The sequence below is a fragment of the Micropterus salmoides genome, unplaced genomic scaffold, assembly GCF_014851395.1.
Source record: "Micropterus salmoides isolate LMB-PRFRI ecotype aquatic unplaced genomic scaffold, ASM1485139v1 Ms_hic_scaffold_20, whole genome shotgun sequence".
Taxonomy (NCBI): domain Eukaryota; kingdom Metazoa; phylum Chordata; class Actinopteri; order Centrarchiformes; family Centrarchidae; genus Micropterus; species Micropterus salmoides.
In genome coordinates this window covers 8,465,357-8,486,857 of record NW_024041151.1, presented here as the reverse complement: position 1 = coordinate 8,486,857, position 21,501 = coordinate 8,465,357, and the positions used below count along the sequence as shown (strand labels likewise).

The 21,501-nt window shown below is 39.4% G+C and overlaps 2 protein-coding genes across 2 annotated transcripts; one reads left to right on the top strand and one right to left on the bottom strand.

The window, feature by feature from the left end:
- Nucleotides 1-7,790: 7,790 nt before the first annotated feature.
- gas1b (growth arrest-specific 1b) lies at nt 7,791-10,214 on the top strand. Its single transcript, XM_038733123.1, has one exon. The coding sequence runs from the start codon at nt 8,262-8,264 to the stop codon at nt 9,030-9,032; it is 771 nt and encodes a 256-aa protein (XP_038589051.1). The 5' UTR covers nt 7,791-8,261; the 3' UTR covers nt 9,033-10,214.
- Nucleotides 10,215-15,992: 5,778 nt separating this feature from the next.
- On the bottom strand, nt 15,993-21,195 carry c9 (complement component 9). Its single transcript, XM_038733121.1, has 11 exons — nt 21,036-21,195; nt 20,833-20,923; nt 20,012-20,162; nt 19,799-19,940; nt 19,012-19,150; nt 18,648-18,869; nt 18,261-18,501; nt 18,007-18,138; nt 17,300-17,475; nt 16,379-16,613; nt 15,993-16,254 (listed from the first exon to the last, which is right to left on the bottom strand). The coding sequence occupies exons 1-11, from the start codon at nt 21,107-21,109 to the stop codon at nt 16,097-16,099; spliced, it is 1,761 nt and encodes a 586-aa protein (XP_038589049.1). The 5' UTR covers nt 21,110-21,195; the 3' UTR covers nt 15,993-16,096.
- Nucleotides 21,196-21,501: the final 306 nt, after the last annotated feature.

The following is a 21,501-nucleotide window of genomic DNA, read 5'->3' as shown; positions in this document are numbered from 1 at the left end:
AATAGTCTCACAATAATCACTTCTATCTCTGACTAAAGTATTTCAGATATTGACATGTATAGCTGCATGTCATCATTTCGCCGCTGGTTGTCGAGGTGGCAAACAATGTGGGCTTTGTAGATCATTGGCAGACTTTCTGGGGAAGACCTGGTCTGATTCGGAGAGTCGGCATCCATCCCACTTGGGAAGGAGCAGCTCTTATTTCTAGAAATCTGGCCAAGTTGTTCTGGTATATGGTATTGAAATTGAACATTTAATAGTGTTCCCACAGAATCCCTTTTTATCTGACCACTGTTTGATAACTTTTGAGTTTGTATTGCTGAACTACACGCCATTAGGTAAAAACTTCTATACAAGATGTCTGTCTGATAAATTTAAGGATGCGATTCCATCAGCTCTAAATTCATTATCAAGTCACAAAGTAACCGAGGACTCCTATGCTTATTTCAGTCCCTCCCAAATCGATCATCTTGTTGATAGTGCTGCAGGCTCAATGCGAATGACACTCGACTCTGTTGCCCCTCTAAAAAAGAAAATAATAACACAAAGACGGTTAGCTCCATGGTATAATACTGAAATTCGCAAATTAAAGCTGATATCGCGGAAACTTGAGAGGAATTGGCGTTCCACCAAACTGGAAAATTTAATTTGGCAAGATAGTCTTAAAACTTATATGAAGTCCCTTCGTAATGCCAGAGCAGCATAGTACTCGTCATTAATAGAGGAAAATAGGAACAACCCAGGGTTTTTTTTCAGCACTGTAGCCAGGCTGACAGAGAGTCACAGCTCTATTGAGCCAGGTATTCCCATAGCTCTCAGTAGTAGACTTCATGAGCTTCTTTAATGATAAAATTCTAACTATTAGAAACAAAATTCACTATGACCTGCCCTCAACTGGCACCGACTTATCTCCAAACTCAGGAACCTTAGAAACAGCTGTAGAACCAGATATATGTTTAGACTGCTTTGCTTCCCTCAGTCTTTACCAACTAACGTCAATAATTTCTTCATCTAAACCATCAACCTGCCTGTTAGACCCCATCCCGACTAGGCTGCTTAAAGAAGTTTTACCCTTAGTCAGCACTTCTTTACTAGATATGGTCAATCTATCTTTATCAACAGGCTATGTACCACAGTGCTTTAAAGTAGCTGTAATTGAACCTCTTCTGAAAAAGCACAACCTTGATCCAGATGTTTAAGCAAACTATAAACCTATATCTAACCTTCCATTTCTCTCTAAGGTGTGATTTTCTACATAGCAATAGTTTATTTGAGGATTTTCAGTCAGGATTTAGAGTTCATCATAGCACAGAGACTGCACTGGAGAAAATTACTAATGACCTCCTAATTGCATCAGACAAAGGACTTGTCTCTGTACTGGTTTTATTAGATCTTAGCGCTGCATTTGATACCATTGACCATAAGATCCTATTACAGAGACTGGAACACTTAATTGGCTTTAAAGGAACCGCTCTAAGCTGGTTTAGATCCTATTTATCAGATCGATTTCAGTTTGTACATGTTAATAATGAGTCCTCCATGTACGCCAAAGTTAATCATGGAGTTCCACAAGCATCTGTGCTCGGACCAATCCTGTTCACTTTATATATGCTTCCTTTATGCAATATTATCAGGAAACACTCAATAAACTTTCATTGTTATGCAGATGATACTCAATTATATCTATCAAACAAGGCAGACAAAACTCATCAGTTAGCTAAACTTCAAATGTGCCTTCAGGATGATGACCTGTAATTTTCTAATGTTAAACTCAGATAAAACTGAAGTTATTTTTCTGGGGCCCAAGCACCTCCGTGATGCATCATCTAAAGATATAGTTAGTCCTTGGATGGCATCGCCCTGGCCTCCAGCACCACTGTGTGGAATCTTGGAGTTATCTTTGATCAGGACATGTCGTTTAAGTCTCACATTAAGCAAATTTGAAGGACCACCTTTTTTCACCAATGTAATATTGCAAAAATCAGGAACATCCTGTCTAAAAATGATGCAAAAAACTAGTCCATGCACCAGTTACTTCTAGGCTGGATTACTGCTAATTCTTTATTATCAGGCTGCTCGAAAAAGTCCATTAAGACTCTTCAGCTGATCCAGAATGCTGCAGCACGTGTTCTGACAGGAACCAGGAAAAGATATCATATTTCTCCTGTCTTAGCTTCTCTGCATTGGCTTCCAGTAAAATCCAGAATAGAATTTAAAATCATTCTTCTTACCTACAAAGCTCTTAATGGTCAGGCACCATCTTATGTTAAAGAGCTCATAGTACCTTACTACCCCACCAGAGCACTGCGCTCCCAGAATGCAGGGTTACTTGTGGTTCCTAGAGTCTCCAAAAGTAGACTAGGAGCCAGAGCGTTCAGCTATCAAGCTCCTCTCCTGTGGAACCAGGTTCCAGTTTGGGTTCAGGAGGCAGACACCATCTCCACATTTAAGAGTAGGCTTAAGACTTTCCTCTTTGATAAAGCTTATAGTTAGGGCTGGCTCAGGTGAGTCCTGAACCATCCCTTAGTTATGCTGCTATAGGCCTAGACTGCCGGGGAACTTCCCATGATGCACTGAGCTCCTCTCTCCTCTATTATCTCTCCCTCTGTATGCAACCTCATCCCATTATTGCATGTTACTAACACAACTTCTCCCCTTTCCGGTAGTCTTGTGCTTTCTCGTCCCTCTCCTCTCTCCTCTTATCACTTCCTGCAGGTGTTTCTGGCTCTGGAGCTGTGGAGTCTGGATCTGTGGTTGCGAGTCACCTGCTCGCCCCGTGTTCCTGCTCGACACCCTCTGCTACAATTATTGTTACTAGTCCTATTGTTATTATAATCAACATTATGATTATTATCATTAACACTACTCTAAATATCTGTACCATCATTCATTCAGTCTGTACCTACACTACCTTTACTGTCTGTACCTCTGTGTGTATATTGTGTAGGCTGCCTCCCTCCCCCCTCTCTCCCTCCCTCCCTCTCTCTCTGGCCCCCTCCCTCTCTCTCTCTTTCTCACCCCCAACCCGTCGAGGCAGATAGCCGCCCACCCTGAGCCATGGTTCTGCTCGAGGTTTCTGCCTCTTAAAAGAAAGTTTTTCCTTGCCTCTGTCGCCTAGTGCTTGCTCTTGGTGGGAATTTTTGGGCTTCTGTAAGTAACATCACAAAGTATGGTCTAGACCTGCTCTTTTATGAAAAGCGCTCTGAAATAACTGTTATTGTGATTTGGCGCCATATAAATAAAAGTGAATTGAATTGACTAAGCAAACCAGCTGCTAACTGTAGCCTTATATTTAATATATATGAGAATAGCATTGACCATCCAGAAACTGAATTGAAGTATTTCTGAAAAAATACCAAACTTTTGCTTCAGGCAAATGACAGATTTCATGAAAGAATAGTCAAAAAAATTACATTCAGGTTTGGGTGTCACAGAGGCCTACAAATGGCTAAGCTATTGAGAGGACTGTGCACATATGACAACCAAATTCATTCCCACACACAGCAACCCTAGCAATCTCTAAAACTAAACATTATGGTTAGCATGAGTAGTGTTTACACCGTCACATGAAGATTCATTGGGCCACAGTATTGCGCCTGATCAAACTGTCTGTGTTCTTGCTCATCAACAGATTGTAGCTTGAATCAAAGCTTATTTGCAGGAATCGATGAAGAAACCTCCTGAATTTTTCATTTTTTTCTTTTCAGCTCTTGTAATGTGGATGGGTAGTCATTTTCTTCCTTTCAGGTTTCTTGTGAAGGCCTTGATCTAGTGTACAATGACGTCTCTGTGTTGAGGTCAGGGTGGCATATCTGTCCCTGAGGAATTATTTCCTCTTGAAGAGGAACGTGATCGGAGTTACAGGTCATGTTTTGAATAAAAGCTAAAACACCTGTCTGCCTAAGCGTTTCTTTTTCTTCTGTAATGGCTACACACCTCTTTTTTAGACACAGGTACCCACAGTGGTATTACATTTGGGGAAATGTGTATGGCTTTATTTTCTTCCCCTCTTTGTACTGAAGAGAATTCACTCTTTTATCTTATTATTACCTGACCAGTGTCACAGAGTATCTCTATACTGCAAGCCAAAACAACCTGGAGGGTTTCTATTGTTCCTTATTTGTACTACAGATTGTACTACATGTTTAAGTAATCTACTACAGCACCCACTATCAATTACCCTTCTTTGTGATGGCAAAACCAGCATCTACCACTCTGTCTGGAGGTTAACTATCTTTTCTGATCTATTTAACAGCCCCATCTGCTTTCCTGCAAAATCCTTAAGTGAAACAACAACAAACAGAACATGAATATTTTGTAACGTTGTTCAGTTTTACTGCCTGTCATGGAATAAATCTGTTCCACGAAACAACCTAAAGGACTCTGAAGGTTTTGCTGACGGGAAACCAATAAAACAAAACAATTGTCTATCTGTTCATCTTCACATCATACTGTGTTCCAAATGTTTGGCTTTGACAATTATAACTTTGAGTGCTTTTGGCTACTTTACAGCCAGAATGACCCATGTTTGAACTTGTGGCTCTGTTCTCTTCTGTGAGTCCAAAATCAAATCCTTTTCCTGCCATGATGTGTGGCTTCCCCCAAAGGGATGCACTTAGTCTCAGAACATGTGGTATCATCCTAAAACATCTCTGGTGTGATTAAAGTATGGGGCGTGCTGAGGTCTGGTAAGATAGCATATGGAGAGATAATAATGCTGGTGAGCTAAAAGCTCATGCTAATGTGCACTAAACACAAAACATAGCTATGGCTGATGTGAATTTCATTAATTTTGCATTTGGTTAAACAAAGTATTGGGTAAATTAAAATGTTGACCTGCTCGGGGCACATGAATGTCTGCATCTAATTTCATGGCAATCCATAGAATAGATGGGAGAGAGAAGATCTCTCTAATAATGTCTTTATGAGATTTGTAGTAACCCATCTTGAAGATATTGAGATATTTCACTGGATTAGTTTTAACTTTTAAATGAAAAGTCAGGGGTTTACTAAACTCAGCAGGATTCATCCTCTGGGCACAATGGTTATCTGTATTAACTTTCCTTCCAATAATTGTTGATTCACACGCCAGAATCATTAGGATTCATCCTCTGTGGATCATAGATATCCGTGAAGAATTTCACAACAATCCATTTAATAGTTGTTGACTAACAGACCAACAAGCACTTTGTTCAAAGTGATTTGATCCCTCCTAATACTCTGGCGCTGTGTTGTTCTCCTTACTGTATATTCTATGTTTCTTGTTTTCACCAAAGGCATATGAATTTCTCTCTTTCGTGTGAAAAGAATGAAGAAAACATAGTATTTAAGACAGAAATCTGAGAAGTTTCCATGAGCCACACAAAAATCAAAAAATGCAGGCCGAAAAACACTTGGCAGCTTTTTAATATTGACTCCTTTTCCTCCCTCCCCTCTATCCCCTCTCTCTGGGCTTGGAAGCACTTGAATACAAAGTTCAGTGAATTGTTCTGGCATAGCAGCTTGTGTGTAATGACTTCTGACAGCAGTGGAGACAAACAGAAGAGCATGTCTGTCTCTGCATGAGTATTTACAAATCTACTCTTGGGAACCGCATTCCTATTCTGGAAACACTATTATATGCAAGTCGCCATGAACGACCACAGATACATATCCGGAGGTACTGGTTTGAAATAAATGGAGGACAAGACTGCAAAGGAAATATTTCCCTTAGAACAATCTGAGAAGTTTGGTATAAAAGTAAAGAATCTAAGTGAAGCATTAAAGTAATCCAAGAGGTACAGTTTGGGGGAGAGCAGCTGCCTGCCCCATCATACAGAACTGATGGCTTGACTGAATCTGGCCGTTGTTCTTATCTGGCTGCTACCCAACACTGATGGGATTTGGGTTCTGCAATGCATTATGAACTCCTTAAAAGTGAATTGCAAGTGTGGTCAGGGTGTGTTCTTTAGTTTGTTCCCAGTTGTTGAAAAGAAAGCTTTGTACAGGCCTTCTACATCGGAGTGTGTGGCTCTACAAAAAATTTGAGGTAGCCAAACTTTGCACATAAGGTAAAAAACATGTTGAATAGTCACGTCCTCAGCATTGACTCAGCACCCATATCTCTGTTAAGTGCCATCTTTGGCTTTAGCGGTCTGGGGTGACGTCAGGTTCCTTGTAGTTAATGCAGACCCTTGAGCAGTTCACCATTTGGGCTTTTTCTAACTCCTTCCTTTGATGTTGCTTTAAATTGAGTCTGCAGTCCTCCTGTTGCTCTGGTACGCCAGCTGGATGAGGTGGAGCAGGGTGCTTGGGTTGTTTGGCTAAGAAACTCTTCTGCTCTTGACTTGACTCCGGTCTAATCTCTCTAATTGGAACTGGGGGTCTGAGGGTCCCCTGAGAGCTGTCAGATCTTTGTGGTCATAGTGTGGTGATGTGACAGGGTCAGAAAAACAGAGTTATCCTAATGACTGAGTGGTTTTCTTTTCTACACTTTGTTCTGTTTGTCTCAAGGCCCCAACAGGCCCATTCTGTTTTCATTCATAGTGGCGTCATGCTTGATGTTTGTTTACATGGTGTGTGACTGCAGTAGTTTTTCCTCTTCACACTCTCTTGTCAAATATTATTGTTAGGAAATGGGAAATACCCTTTACCAAAAGGTGAAGTACTTGATCATCAGGATTTCACACCGTTGCTTGCTTACACTTGCACAGAATGAGCAGTAAAAAACAGCCAAATGTGTTTTTTCTTTTACTTTTCTCATGTGAAGGCCTCTGGTACTTTCCCAGCTCCATATCTGGTAACCATAGTTCTTAAACCTCTACGCTGTCATGTCTTTATTGGTGTGTGCAAATGTGTCAGTGCGGTGTTCACGGGTATGCTGTCTCATAGCTATGTGATCAAGGCTTGTTATGTTTCGTGGAGGAAAGTGTAAGACAGGAGCTGTGCATGTGTTATAACAGCTGTTGTTTCTCTCTGCAGGAAGGCAACCCAATCCCAGTGTTTTCCAACGAAACTGTGCCTCGTTACATTTGGGTCTCATTGCAGGGATGAGCACTTATTCATACAACAGACCACAGGCGTTGAACTATACATAATTTGAAATCCAAGTGTTGGAATATTATGTAAGAGATGCATGGATAGACTAAAGCAAACATACACGGTCTTTCTATCTATCTATTTATGAAAGAACAGAAAAAGCAAACAACAAAAAATTACAATTACTCCCAGGAGAAAGCTATCAAAGTGTTTCACCATACCATACTAATGCAACATGCTATTCTGATCATAATATATTTTCACTTGTTACAACTCTTTAACAGATTCACCCGCTTAAGAGAACTACAATGATTTTTACATCAGTGTTGAACTCAAATCATGTTGGCCCTTTCTGATGTTAAACAACTTTTTGATACTTTCAGGTTGTAGCCTAATTAAACAGTCTGGATTTTAGAGTCTTCAATTTAATAAAAAGTCTATCTATCTATCTATCTATCTATCTATCTATCTATCTATCTATCTGTCTGTCTGTCTGTCTGTCTGTCTACTGTGAAAAACAATTCCTCATAGGCTACAAATAATAACTGTAATGTGTGATCTCATGAAACACAAATATTCAATATTTTAATAATCTTGAAATTACAAGGCTTTTTCATTATAAGATAATAAAATGTACCTTTGTAGAAAGTTTCAAAGTTTCTTTTTTCTTCAGTTTAAAAACAGTAGCTTGCGTCACTGCCCGCTTGTGACGAAATAATCCCAACAGTTTATCGGACCAATCGGACGTGCTTATTGCAGTAACCTAATCAGCCCATCACTGCAGAGACCTCATCACAAAGCTGCTGCAGGTCGGGAGTATGCGGGCTGGATGTGGAAGCGGATGAGTGACTTTAGCAACAAGGATATATCGCGGAACAGTTTGGGAAATACTTTTTTTATAATTTTCTATGCGGGTGCTGAAGTTGATCAAAACTTTAACCCGTCTCTGTGTGTGCTGAACAACAGAGAGGCTACATGCGCATGTGAAGCCCCCCAAAACTGTCTTGGACTGGCGAAAACTGGAAACTTTATATCAACATTGAAAGTTTTTAGATCTTAACATGATTGGCTTATTATGGACATCCTCGACGAGAGTTATCTTTGCGGCGCTTCGCTGAACATAGAAGTCACCATCTGTGACATGATATGAAACCGCTGAAGAGTAAACTTGTTTTGACGCAGCGTGATGAAATTACAGAAGCCCTAATGAAGTCTAATATTGTTAAGATTCATTCTTCCTGGAAATGGCAAGCCGTGCCATATTGATGGCGCGGACTGCGGTTTTGATATGCACTCTATTGATCATCAGTATATGTGTCGGATCTCCTAACCACAGCCGTCGGCTTGTCTGCTGGAAAGCCATCCTGAAGTGCCACGGAGAGCCGGAGTGCCATTACGCTTATGACCAGTACATTTATGCCTGCGCATCTGTCATCAATGGGGAACGTAAGAAGTGTCCCAGTCACTGCATATCCTCTCTCATTCAGCTCAATCTAACCCAAAGCGGTCCGGCTCTGGAGGACTGCGACTGCGCCCTGGATCCGGTCTGTAGGAGCACCAAACAAGCCATCGAGCCATGCCTGCCGCGGACCAGCACCATGGGCTGCACCGAGGCCCGGCGGCAGTGTGAGATGGACATGTCGTGTAGCTCTGCTATGAGGGATTATTTATTTCACTGCCGAAAACTTTTCGGAGGGGAAAGGTGCTCGGATGGGTGCCGCAGAGTAATAGCCAACATGCGCTCCATACCGAAAGCGCAACAGCTAGACACTTGTGTGTGCGATGGCACGGAGAGGAACATATGCGAGTACATAAAAGTCAGCATGAAAACGTTCTGCTCTGATTCTAGTGATAGGTTCGCGGGAAGCGGCCTCTCAGACTCGGAGGAAGATTCTGATGATGATTATTTCGACCAGGACGAATATCAATACGTGGAAAACTCGAGTGACTCCCCACCTTGTCAGGCTGTGCTAAATGTCTTCACCACCATTTTGGTTTTATCCAAATTAATCTGAACAGCTGCTTCAAGAGTGACTAGAAAGTCAGTAGTCTTGCTCACTGTGAATCAACAACAAACATCAGGGGCTTTTAAATTCAACCCTAAAGTTTCTGCTACAGATCTTTGCAAATGCATACAATTAAGATAATTTTCTTTTTGTGTATCACTCATGTCAAAAGCATGCAGATGAGGGTTTATGGATCAGATCAATAGCATTTGTAGCCTAGTTATATTTCAGTTACACATTCAAAAATGTCCTGATAATTCTGAAGGAGCCTATTTTTGTAAATCAGCTATATAAAGAGTATATTGTATAAACTTGTTTTTGTCAAAATATTTGTTTATGAGTGACAAGAGATTTGCACTGTATGAATAGGTGAGTCACACACTTTTACTGCATTATAACCATGGAGAAAGGAAAAAATGTTTTGTCTGAAAGTGCCTAAAAGTCTTTATACTGGTTTTAATGGCCATGATGTGATCATATCAGAGGCATGCTGTGAACACGCAGCAGTTTTCTTTCACCAGCTGTTCAGAGACTTTTTCTCCACAACCCCTTCATTACAAACCAAAGTTGATGAAAGCCACTGAAATGTGTCTTAATCCTAGAGCAGATAATGCAAAACAAGTGATACACTTGACCTTGTAAGTGTCAAACTGGTGTTTGTTATAAAGTGTTAATTCTTGAAAACTGTTCAAACAGATGAGAGAAAGGTAAACTCCTCCTCTTAGGGGATTTGCAGCATAAACAGAGCCAAGTAGCGTTTGGTCAGTTTGTTTATCCTCACCCCATGTGTTTTTTAGAATTCTTCACAAAGTGTGTTTGGGTGACTGGAGATATTAAGTGTCCATTATGAACATAATCCTCTGAGTGTACATGCACATTAAATAAATAAATAAACATTTATAGAGTTTTCAAATGATCAATTTTTATTTAAAGGCTTCAGACTTCACATATTTTTTAAAAGAACTGCAAGGCAATGTTGGATCATTTTCCGTAATCTCTGTTCTTGTTTTGTTTAATTTAAATACTTGTGTGAGCTTCCTCAGAATCATTTGAAAAAGTTAAAATCCAATCTTTTCCCCATGATTGCAACTGTTATGTTCTTTTGAAAAAAGAAGACTTTTGGTGTAATCACCAAGTGGCTCTGAGACTTTTTTCTCTCGTTTCTGAAGGCATTAAACACATTTAAGCAGGTGTCACTGAAAGTACAATTATTTAGAAACATGGTCCATATAGAGGCCTTACTTATTTTTGCACCTGATGTGCCATCATGCATGTAAAAAATTTGAAAAGGGTCCTTAATCAAAACAATTACATTTCAGTCATAATTCTTCTGGTGTTCTTGGTATTTACTCTAACAATACACAAGATGCATTATTTAAGTAATAGTGAAAGTAATGTCAGTACTGCTCAGAACAGGTTATAGGCATTACAACTATTCAAAATAAAGTGTTTTCTGCTTTAAAGTATTTGTAAAACAAGTGACATTTTGCTTTGTAAATCAGTAACAGTTTGAAATATCAGTAGGCTCACCGTAATTGTTTTTAATCAATACAGTTGTTCTAATATTCAGTAAAATTCTCAAGTAGTGGTGACAGAAAGTCATTACAAAGAAATATGTAAAAATCAGATTTTTAGCATTTCAAATTTTAGAGCAGCAGTGATGGTGCATGGTACATGTGTCTGTTTGTGATTCATGTTATGAGTCAGTCAGCTCTCTGTACTTACAAAAAAGTCAGTGTCCCCTCCTTCACTTGTGATAATAGGTCTTGAAACCATTGATGGCAGCCATGTTGCTTTTCAAGGAAAAGAGATAGGCCCTCCAGCCCATTGATTGGAAGAGAAGTCGAGTGGCACCTCTATTATGGAGATGCCAAATACACAATGGTGTAACAGCACAATGCGGGGGCACTTCATTCACTCTTTTACTCTGTCACCCTTTCCAGGGAGTGGGGGAGTATGATCCCAGAGGAAGACAGAGAAGTTATGTGAGAAAGTTCAGCTTTACTGCTTGGTCTAACTCCTGCTGAGACTCTGTCCAAAGTTCAACATTTATTCGAGCGACAGTTAGTTCTCTTTCAATTAGATGTGGTCTCCTCCAACTTCTCTATGAGGCTGTGAGTTTGCCCCTCTTTTTTATACATACCTCTGAAAAACATACACTTTCATTGGGCTTTAGACATAAAAGTCATAAAAAGAAAAACCCAAATAATAAATCCTACAATGGCAGCGATTGTTAAAAAACACTCACAAAGTGATGTGGTGGAATCATTTGTGGGCCTTTGTTGTGAGAAGCAAAAGCATGTCACTGTCACTTTAAGAGAGCAGGCCTCTACGCTAACCATTAATAATTGTAATGCCTTTTTATTATTGTTGAGGATAATGACTGGATGAGAATCATATGGGGGCCCCAGACCATACTTTGCCCTGAAATGTTTTCAATTAACTTTTGGCACCAGAGAAAAAAGGAATGTTGTTTTTTTTTTCTCTTGCTGAAACAGAAAACAGTCAACTGGGGCTTTTGGTGCAGGGACCAGAACATCATTAAAATTGCCTTATCATAACTCATACTGTTGCTTGTCCAACCTTCCCTCTGCCCCGCCCCGAACACTTCATCCTCTAGGCTACACTAAGGAAAAGCAAACTGGCGCCTTTGTTCTGCATTGGAACTGTGCTACTGATGTAATGTGTATAGTATTCATAATTTTCCCCAAATATGTCAACAACGTGCTGCGATGGACTGGTGACCTGTCCAGGGTGTACCCCGCATTTCGCCCGATGTCAGCTGGGATAGGCTCCAGCCCCCCGTGACCCTGTACGCAGGATAAGTTGACAATGGATGGATGGATGAATGTCAACAACGTGAGCTTTTGGAAGGAAAGGCCTATTTTGCAAATCAGTTTTATGTCAGACACTGTTCCTCAGTTAGGGTAACTCATTGGCAATGAAATAACTCCCTCTTAAAGTCCCAGTGGAACTTTGCAAAACATTTTAAAAACTGCTCAGCTGCCAGACTGAGTTTTTTCCCCACTGAGCCTATTTTGAAGGTCCTAGTCCTGGAATAAAGAGAACTGCTTCTAACTGCTCATTCAGTTGTACTCGTTTATGCCTCATGTAAAGCCAAAGTCAGATGGGGTGAAAAAATTTTAAACAGAAAAATAGGGTAAGACTTCACACTGAAAAGTGATATTTAGTTCTCTACAAATCTATAGGTAATCATCTCTCCCTCCCCTATTCATTGAACCAGTAGAAACTGGCACATGGCTGAGTGAGGTGTCTTACTTGGTCAGTTATAGCTACAAAATGTACTTTCATGCAAAATGCAGAGTAAATAATGAATATTGCAGATGTTGTGACAAATGATCTTAGCTTTGGATACTTTCACAAGTTGCTGGAAGAGTTAGTTGATTCGTCGATTAGTCCACAGACAGTTTTGATTATAGGTTATTAATTTGAAATATTTATTAAAGAGATCAAATGTGAGGATCTTTCTGTTTTCCTTTTACACTGTAAATTTAATACTTGTGGGATTTGGACTGTTGGTCAGACAAAACAAACAATTTGATGATGTTAGGCCAACTAAACCTTTTTAAAGAATTTTTCTCTCTATATTTGTATTTTATAGACATAATCAATTGTCGCAGCTCTACAGGGTCTAAAATAGACCAATCTGTGAAAGAAAAAAACCACACTCCCTTATATTTGGCTACTGTAATACACTTTAATACTAAATGTCTGAAAGGCAGACTGTGTAAAGTTTGTTGAACAGCTACCACTGTGGCCACAAGATATAGTGATATTGAATTTCCATCTGTGAGGGAGTTGTCCTGAAGCAAGCAAGATGATTTAGAAATGTAAAGCAATAAATAAAGTTAGTTCACATTAGCCACCACAAGCTACTGGTGATACCAGACCAAGGGAGGCTGGAAAAACTGGAATATTGAATAGATTCAGCAAGGGTGAGTTGGGTGAATGTGAATCCAGGAGGAGGAGGTGTCTTTTTTGCTAAAGTTACATACTCTCATTTTAAACTTGTTGCTTAAATTTGTGTTACAGTTCATCAAGTAAACAAGCACAAGAAAAGTAAAAAAAAAACACACGAGTGACCCACAATAATTGGAGATTGGGGGATGGACTTGAGGAAGGGAGTACCCTGGGTTTTAAGAGAGGTGGGAGAGTTGGAGGAGGGGTTGATTTATGATTGAGGGTTAATGGGGGAAGGGTCTGGTGTGGGAGAGGGGCTGTGCAGGGTTGAATGTCAGGGATTTCAAGCCTCTCTGAATAATGGTGCTAAAAGGGAATATATAATCAACCAATCAGGTTTTCTCTTTCTGTTACGGCTATATAGTAATTGTCCTTTAGTTCCCTCCCCTGATTCTCTCCTGCAGCCCAGATAAAGAGCAGTGGCGCAAAGTTTTAAGGAGTGAGAGAAGAACAGGAGGAGTGGGGAACACAAAACATAGCTGACAAGGGGCATAACTTCATTTCCACGGTGCTGAGACAGCTGTGTGGAGTAATCTGCCGTAGCAGCCCTCTAAAACTTCAATGCCTTTAGTGACCCAGGGAAGTGGGGAGGGGGCAACTCCAACTGTGTCCAGGCATTTAAGAGTGTTAAGGGGCCCTTACACACCCTTCCTGGAGGTTTGCAAAAAAAATATCCTTATATATCTTTTTCACTGAAAGGAAGGATGATAGATATGTTTATGAGATGAGACAACAATGGCTCAAATTTTGAAAGCAAGCTTAGAATTTATTTTCTGGCTTGTAGGCAACAAATGGCAAAGTGAAGAATTCTAGGATTTCATGAAGGTTTTTATGAAGTAAAATTAACTTCATGTTCTCTGTTTAGCAACATTTTTAATTGGACCCAGAGATGTACATTTTGCATTTGGCTACGACAATTAAGTGCAATATGTTCCTGCTAGAAGTTATCCTCTCTCTGTTCCACAGTTCCTCTAAATAACTCTGACACAGAATTTGTTTAAAATGGCAAATGTATTTTTCCCACCTAATGGAGTATGTTGGAAATATAACCTATGTAACACCATATCATAAGTCACATGTTTTGAAAGTCCTTGAATAAGCTTTAAATGTTGACTTGTTATTCAGTTTGTAGTATGAGTAAATATTAGTAAAAAGAGAATTGTGCAGTCCATCAGTGAAGAGGGGTTCATTATTCTGCGCTAACTGTTCTTTTGAAGACTGAAGAAAGAACAAAACATTTTAGACTAAGATAATGGCTTGAGGCTGGGTTGCTGTCCAGAGTGAATGGGGTCTCCCTGGAGCTCAATAAGGTCCCAAAGTTTTACTCCATTATGCTGACATCCTAAAGGCCAGGGGGTACCACCCCCATTGGTTACTTCTCAAGTATGCATTCATCACCTCCCACTACACACACACACACACACACACACACACACACACACACACACACACACACAATCTTTAGGACTTTAACTCCCAGAGAGGAGTTAAAGTCCTAAAGATTGTTTCATTAAGTGGTGACAGGGGCAATATTTACAGAAAGCCTACTGAAATAGAAAGAAGAAGTAATAAATAATGTGAGATCAGAAAGAGGAGAAGTTCCTCAGGTCATTTTAAACAAATTCACAAAAGAAGAAAACCAACACTTTAAATAATTCAAATGTAAAAAAAATGTGGGTTGCTTTCAGGAGAAATTAATTTAAATCTGTAAAGGGTTTTGATTACATTTAGGGCACAATATTATCTGCCAGTGTTTTACATGTTTAACCATCACCTACATGATTCACCAAAGAATCCTTAAAAAATATCTACTCCAAAATACTCAGAAAAGAAATACTAACTGTAAGCAAATGTCCCTTTTAGAAGTCTGTGCATATTACTAAATATTGTGCAAGGCTGTAGCAGTACACTCACTGCTGTTTGCTTAACAAGGTCTTCACTGACACGAGGATCTCCAGTCATGCCTGCAGTGTTGGTGCTAAATGACTGAGTTTAAATCCATGAGCAAACATGGAAATCAAAGGCTGTTAAGCTAAGCAAATATGACAGCCATCCTTTTTGCCCATTGTGAGAGCAAATGGCCTATTATTTGCTGATGTCTTTCCATGAAAAGCCAAGGCATAAATACAATTCAAATATGTGCTGTGTTTTGATCATTTGGAACTTTGGAGCTTGACATTTATGGGTTAATGAACATGTGTGAAAGAGGTTTCTTTCTTTATCTGCAAATGAAGACTGAGAAAAATAGAATGCACACATAATGTCTTCCTTTATGCTGTGTTTATGTCCAACATTTTAATCTCTAGTTGTCCTCTGTGTCAGTTCTCTCTTTGTCCTGCTTCAACTTAGCTGGTTCTCATTTGTGAGCACAGACAGTTGGAATGTGTCCATGCTTTTAAAGATGAATTATTTGTCCATTAATATATATACTTCTGCCACACACTATTTTAAGGGAACTAAAGTGCAAAGATGGTGTTGTTTGTAGTCAAAAAGCCAAAGTTCTTTTGGTTCTAAAAAAGACTGATTAATGATTAAATATGTGCTCTTTTTTCTGTCCAGGGTGCTGGGCTGTGCACAGGCATTTGAATTAAGTAGTTTTGAGAAGATGCTTTTGATTTATCACAATGTAGCAACATTAAGTTGCGAAAAAGACCGAAATGAAAATAACTTACAGGGTTCAGTAAAACCAACAATAGTACAAGTGTACAGAGTGGTAGAATGTGGCGATACATCTTTATTAAACTTATAGACATGTTATGCTTCATACTTGTTTTGTAGCTGTTAAAATTTGTTTCATTTGAAAAATAACCTACACAGAGATCATCTTCACCTAATGAGTACATATTTACAACTAATACCGTGTACTCAAACTCCACATATTTAAATCACAACAAATAAACAAATAATCTGTCCACATAATCCATTACCAACCTTAAGATGGTTCTGTTCTCCTAATGAAACATGTAAAGACAAAAATGACTCGACTCATGACTTTAAATGATTAGATTTTTATCTTTTAAATATAGGTTGTGTGTGTACAGTGTTTGTGTCAGAGAGAGGGAGACACTGTTAAATGATCATTTATCATCACTTTAGCAGTGTTCTTCACTTTTGGTGTCTCCTCTGCACACAGCTCCAGGAAGCCCGGCTGTGTTACAGCTGCGTGTCCTGGTGCGTTTCGCTCCGCTACAGATGGACCAGCTAGACCAGCACGACCAGTTACCTTCCTGATTAACAGTAGGTCTTGTACCTGCAAAATATTGTCCAAATTAACACATATTTCAGAAATGACCTAAAGAGAAATGAATGGCCTTGTTCATATGTTAGAATACTGCTTGTTTTGATTTATTTTATATCCCACTTATTACTCTTACCCCGTGTTTTGGATTTATCAACCTTGAAATTCTGGCAGGCCAGGCCTTCAAAGAGGTGAGGGCACAGACACATACACTTCCCATCCAGCAGAGCCAGAGTGCCTCCGTTATGACAAGGCTTACACTTGCACACGTTATACTCAGCTACATAGTCTGCTGTGGCCTGCTTCAGGTTGGATATCCTGGAATTAGCGTCTGGCATATCCAGTGGAATTAACATATAGATGGGCTCTGGCTGTCAGAAATAACAAAATAAGTGCAAAATGTATTACTTCATCTTTCATGTGCCTCATGGCTTATAACAAGACAAAAAGTCTACAGTCATGCTAGCTGCTCTGTGAGGCTATAATTAGGCGCAGCAGTGTTTTGAGCTAAATGCTCACAATGATAATGCTAATATGCTAAAGTCTAATTTGTACCATGTTCCACTCATTATTTAGCATGTTAGCATTCTAACATTTTAGAATTAGCAGTAAATACAAACCGGTGAGTGTGATGAGAATGTCATCTGTTTTGCAGGTTGCCTATTTGGTCATACACCAAAGCATAGGACCAATTAAAATTTTTCAATGTAATGATGGCACTAGATGAAATGTCAGGGGATCATCAAAGTTATTACAAATCATCCTGTGAGGGATATGAATGTCTGTACCAAATTTCATGGTACATCCAATAGTTGTTGATACATTTCCCTAGCAACATCAAATGTCAACCTGGTTGTGGTAGAGAATAAAACTCAGAGGATCACTAGTCATTAGGATTCATCCTCTGGACACCGTGAATGTGTGTAATTTCATAGTAATCCATCTAATAGTTGACATTGCCATGCTGCTAGCATTCTTAAAAAAAAACATTGTCATCATAGTGTGATGTCTATAATGATGTTGCAGCAGCTTTACTTTGCCAATCTATTATTCCTACCTCACTGTAAATCAGGGCAGGTGCCTCAGCGATGGACCTGGCCCAGTCCTGGTACGTAGTAATGTCCATCACCCCTTCCCTGTTCAACTTAGCCCTCATAGTAACAGCACTTTGTAGAGTACCTCCTTTCACTGAAGTCATCACCTTGTCCACCACTGCTTTTCCATGAATATCAGCTGTGCATCAACAGGAAACCAACTGTTAGTGACTTATTCAAACTCATCACAGTATCTTTGTCTACATAAGAAAAGAGAGGTTAGGTTCGGATTTTTACAATACAATCTTCCAAATATATGGTCTTTTTCAAAAAATTCCTCCTTTTGTTTCCCTAAACCGCTTGTCCTTGCTGAACTGTGGTGGACGCACACAGTACATATTGGTAGTTGAATTGCCTGGATAAAACACTGGTACTAAACCTACATGTGACTACCAGGACACACTGCTGAAACGTCATATTAGCCATGACTGAACATTATAATAAAGCTATTTGCATGGATCTTGTCCCCAATGTCTTGCAGTATATTTGCGGAGGCATAGCCAGCAGGGGAATTGGCAATGATTACACAGCAACAAATAACTCTTTCAGTGTAAATGTGGCATGTGAGTATTCTATGAAGATAGACTTTAAAAATCTGCACCTTTCATTTAAATATGAACTTTATAAGCTTTACTAATCAGTGTGATGGGATAAAACAGGGGAAGCAGACCTGTGCCTTTGGTTGTTACATTATCACACCCGTCACGTTTTGCGTGTGCTTTTGCATCAGTCAAAGCCGTGCCATCAAATTCTGCTGTGATGCCTATTTTGACGCAGTTTTGAACACTTCTCTCTGTCAGATCTGGAAGAAGAATCATGTAGTCAAGTACAGATATGAGTGCTTATCACTTTTAGTCAACATTGTGACATGAGAAATCTTATGAAGGAAAAATTAGCTTATTAAGCTTGCTAGGGTACACATACTTTTTTCCTTGATGGTGTCCTGGTTGAGAACATAGACCAACTCATATTCGCCACCAGATTTCCCGTTTTTGGTGTAGTGAGTTCCATAGTCCTCCAGGAAGGCAAAATAAATACCCTTGTCATACTGCAACGGCAAAGATCTCACATGCTCCAGGAATTCATCGGCCACTTGAAGCTCACGGGAGCGCAGCCTGTAGGTACTCAGCTGTACTGTGCCCTTCACCCGCATAAAGCTATTATTCTGAGTGTGCAGGAGAGAAGTATTAGTAATATAGATGCACATGGTGTGTATTGTTTGAGATGGTCTTGGTTACACAATTTTTTTTTTTCTAAGTTTAGTTAATATTGTTATATGTGCCATGAACTACTGTGCTGGCTGACATTTACCTTAATGGTGGAGAACTCTGAGACCTCCTTAATCATGGTTTTCTTCTCATATTGATTCTCAAAACCCAATTTTATAGAAGAATTGGACAAGGACGGCTCAGATGGTTTGAATTTGAAGGAAAGTCCAGTGTCAACTTTAACACTCATCTCTTTCAGCAGTTCCCTCAGTAGGCTGTGTGTGTCCTCATAGATTTCTCTAGAAACGGTTTCTTCTACTAGAGTCTGGAAAGATAGGGACCCAAAGTACTTTTTGTTACTTTCAGAATCCTCACTGACATATTCATCATCATTTTACACACACAATTGCACATGCATAAGGTGAATGCAGCCTCGATATTAAATAGGATAAATGGTTCTGGCCAACCTGATAGTTAAGCACACCAATATTCCAGGGGAGCCTGTCAAACCTCCCAGTGTTTGGATTCCTCACTCGATCACACCGCCCATTGAAGTAGTCATTGTTGAAGGGATTAATTCGAGGATCTGCACCCAGGATGTTGATTCTGGTGCATGAACACAGAGGCCACTTTTAAGATTACATACAGTATTGTGCCTACATAGGTGAAATTCAAAAGTTTTAAGAGTACTCAAGTATACTACTCATGTACTGGTACTATTACTTGTAGCCTACTTGAAGGACTAGTTGCGTTCATTCTCTCCATTGAAGTGAGTTAGATGAGAAGATTGTTCCAACTCATTTATGTCTGTTAAATATTAAGTTAAAGCCAGCACATTGTTAGCTTAGCTTAGCATTAAGCCTGGAAGCAAGGGGTCACAGCTTGCCTGGCTCTTTCAAGGGAAAAGAATTGAGATATTAATGAGTTATTAGTAAAAATGAGAAGTGCTGGTAGGTTGTTTTTTTTTTATCTTTGGACAGTGCCAGGCTGACACTGTCTTTCTGCTTGATGCTAATACTTTATTTATTTTATACAGATATAAGAATGGTATTGACGTTCTAATTTTTTTTATACAGCATTCTTGTTAAAAACAATTCTGAGAAAATAGGAAAGTGTCTGTCTGGTCACCATGAATGGGAAAATGTTCTGTCCTATTGTAAGTCCTCCCCACTGTGGTGAAAAAGCCTCCATTTTTCTTCTGTATATCGGTTGTATGATTCCAGCTGTATTAGCTATTTAATAACTCACTCTTACCCGTATCCTGCTGTCCTGCCTTGCTCATTGCTTTCCAGGACTGACGAACCACAGGGTTTACGTCCAGGGTCACAGTCCTCATCTGATCCATCCTCACAGTCATAGTCCCCATTGCACATTAATCTCTTCTTAATGCAAAAACCTGTGAAAAGATGGATGTTCAACTAAATAAAAAAAAATAAAGAGAAACATACTAAAAATAAGCTGAAATACCTGACTCGCACTGGAAATCTAAATCGGAGCACACAGGGGGAGGCGGTAGTTCACATTTCGCATCTGTTACACAGAACTCCCTCTCCCCTAGTGATCCCTGGCAGGACTCGCCACCAAACTGGCCGAACACTTCAATACCTCGAGAGCGCCTCTGAGGATCACAAATGACAACACTCTTTGTTAGGAATCTACACTTTCTTACAAAGTTAGAGAGTGGTAACTACAGAAACAATGAAGTTAAGAAAAAGGTTTTGTCATACATGTTATATAAAACCTTAAAATATCATACTGCACTTTTGACAATCTACAGAAAGGTCACAGGGAAAATGTAGCATCTACAATCAAAATGTGTTCTTGTTTCTTCTTCAGCTTTTCTGTCCATTTGAAGTGATTAACTAGTTAATTCATTTTCAATTAAAAAATAATATAATTAAGATTTAAGCTTAACCATATCCAGGAGAGTCAGGCAGCAGAGACGGCAGTTACTGATATTCTACTATGTTAAAGCTTGCTACCCCAGGATCTGGTGTTCATTTTTTCTACATTTAGATTAGATTTAGGTACTGCCTTGTTTATGTGGTATAACAAACTCAATTACTAATTTCTTGGAGCATAAAAACTGATAATCACATAATACTTTTTGGTAACACAGATGTCAGGAGGTCAGATTCTGCTCGAAACTCAATTTTGACAAACTACGCAGTTGTGCGTTTTGGCTTCTGCAGGGCATTACAGTGTGTCACAAGCTAGTACTATATTGTGATTAGACTAAGTAGAAAGTTTGTGGTCACTGGCATTGGCTACAATTTTAATGGACTCACTCTGGTTTTTATGCAAGGATCACAAGAACTCCACTGTGACCAGTGGCTCCAAGCACAGTTTACTGCTGGTGGATCAGGAAGCTCCACTCCACTGAAATAGACATATTAAGCGATGCAAATCTTTGTCTAAACACCAAATCCTTAGTAAGTGAATACAGTCAACATACTTGCTGTTGTGTAAGTGAAATGGGAAAAATACATACATTCCTTCTCCAAGAAACGCCACAGTTAGGCACAGGCCACAGAAGCCCAGCTGGAGAGCGACCCTAGTCCTCATGGTGAACCTTTGAAAAGACAAATGGTGTTTTTGCCTCTATTTAGTCTTTTAAGCTATATCTCAGTCAATGATTATCCAACTGCAAAAGGATCACACTGTTGTTGTCAAAGTCAATAGTGTGGATTTCAGGTGCAGCAATATTGATCTAGTGCTTGGAATCTCCCAAAACAGAACACACACTCATCCAGTCAGCATATTTTGTGATCAAAGCCTGTCCAAAAACATTATAATAGGTGAAAGTGATGATTCACATTCTCTGCAAAACTGTTATATAACTGCTGTTTTAAATGTTACATTAATCTGTCAACTGTTGTTTTTGTTATGTCCTTAATCATTTGTTGAAACAACACCCTGATTTACTGATAATACAAATAAATTCACACTCACCTAAA

Bases quoted from the DNA above. Each gene is read 5' to 3' on its own strand.
- gas1b (XM_038733123.1), top strand. From the start codon at position 8,262: ATGGCAAGCCGTGCCATATTGATGGCGCGGACTGCGGTTTTGATATGC.
- c9 (XM_038733121.1), bottom strand. From the start codon at position 21,109: ATGAGGACTAGGGTCGCTCTCCAGCTGGGCTTCTGTGGCCTGTGCCTA. The intron at 20,924-21,035 runs GTATGTATTTTT...TGTCTATTTCAG, and splicing joins GCGTTTCTTGGAGAAGGAAT to TGGAGTGGAGCTTCCTGATC. The intron at 16,255-16,378 runs GTAAGAGTAATA...AATATTTTGCAG, and splicing joins TGATAAATCCAAAACACGGG to GTACAAGACCTACTGTTAAT.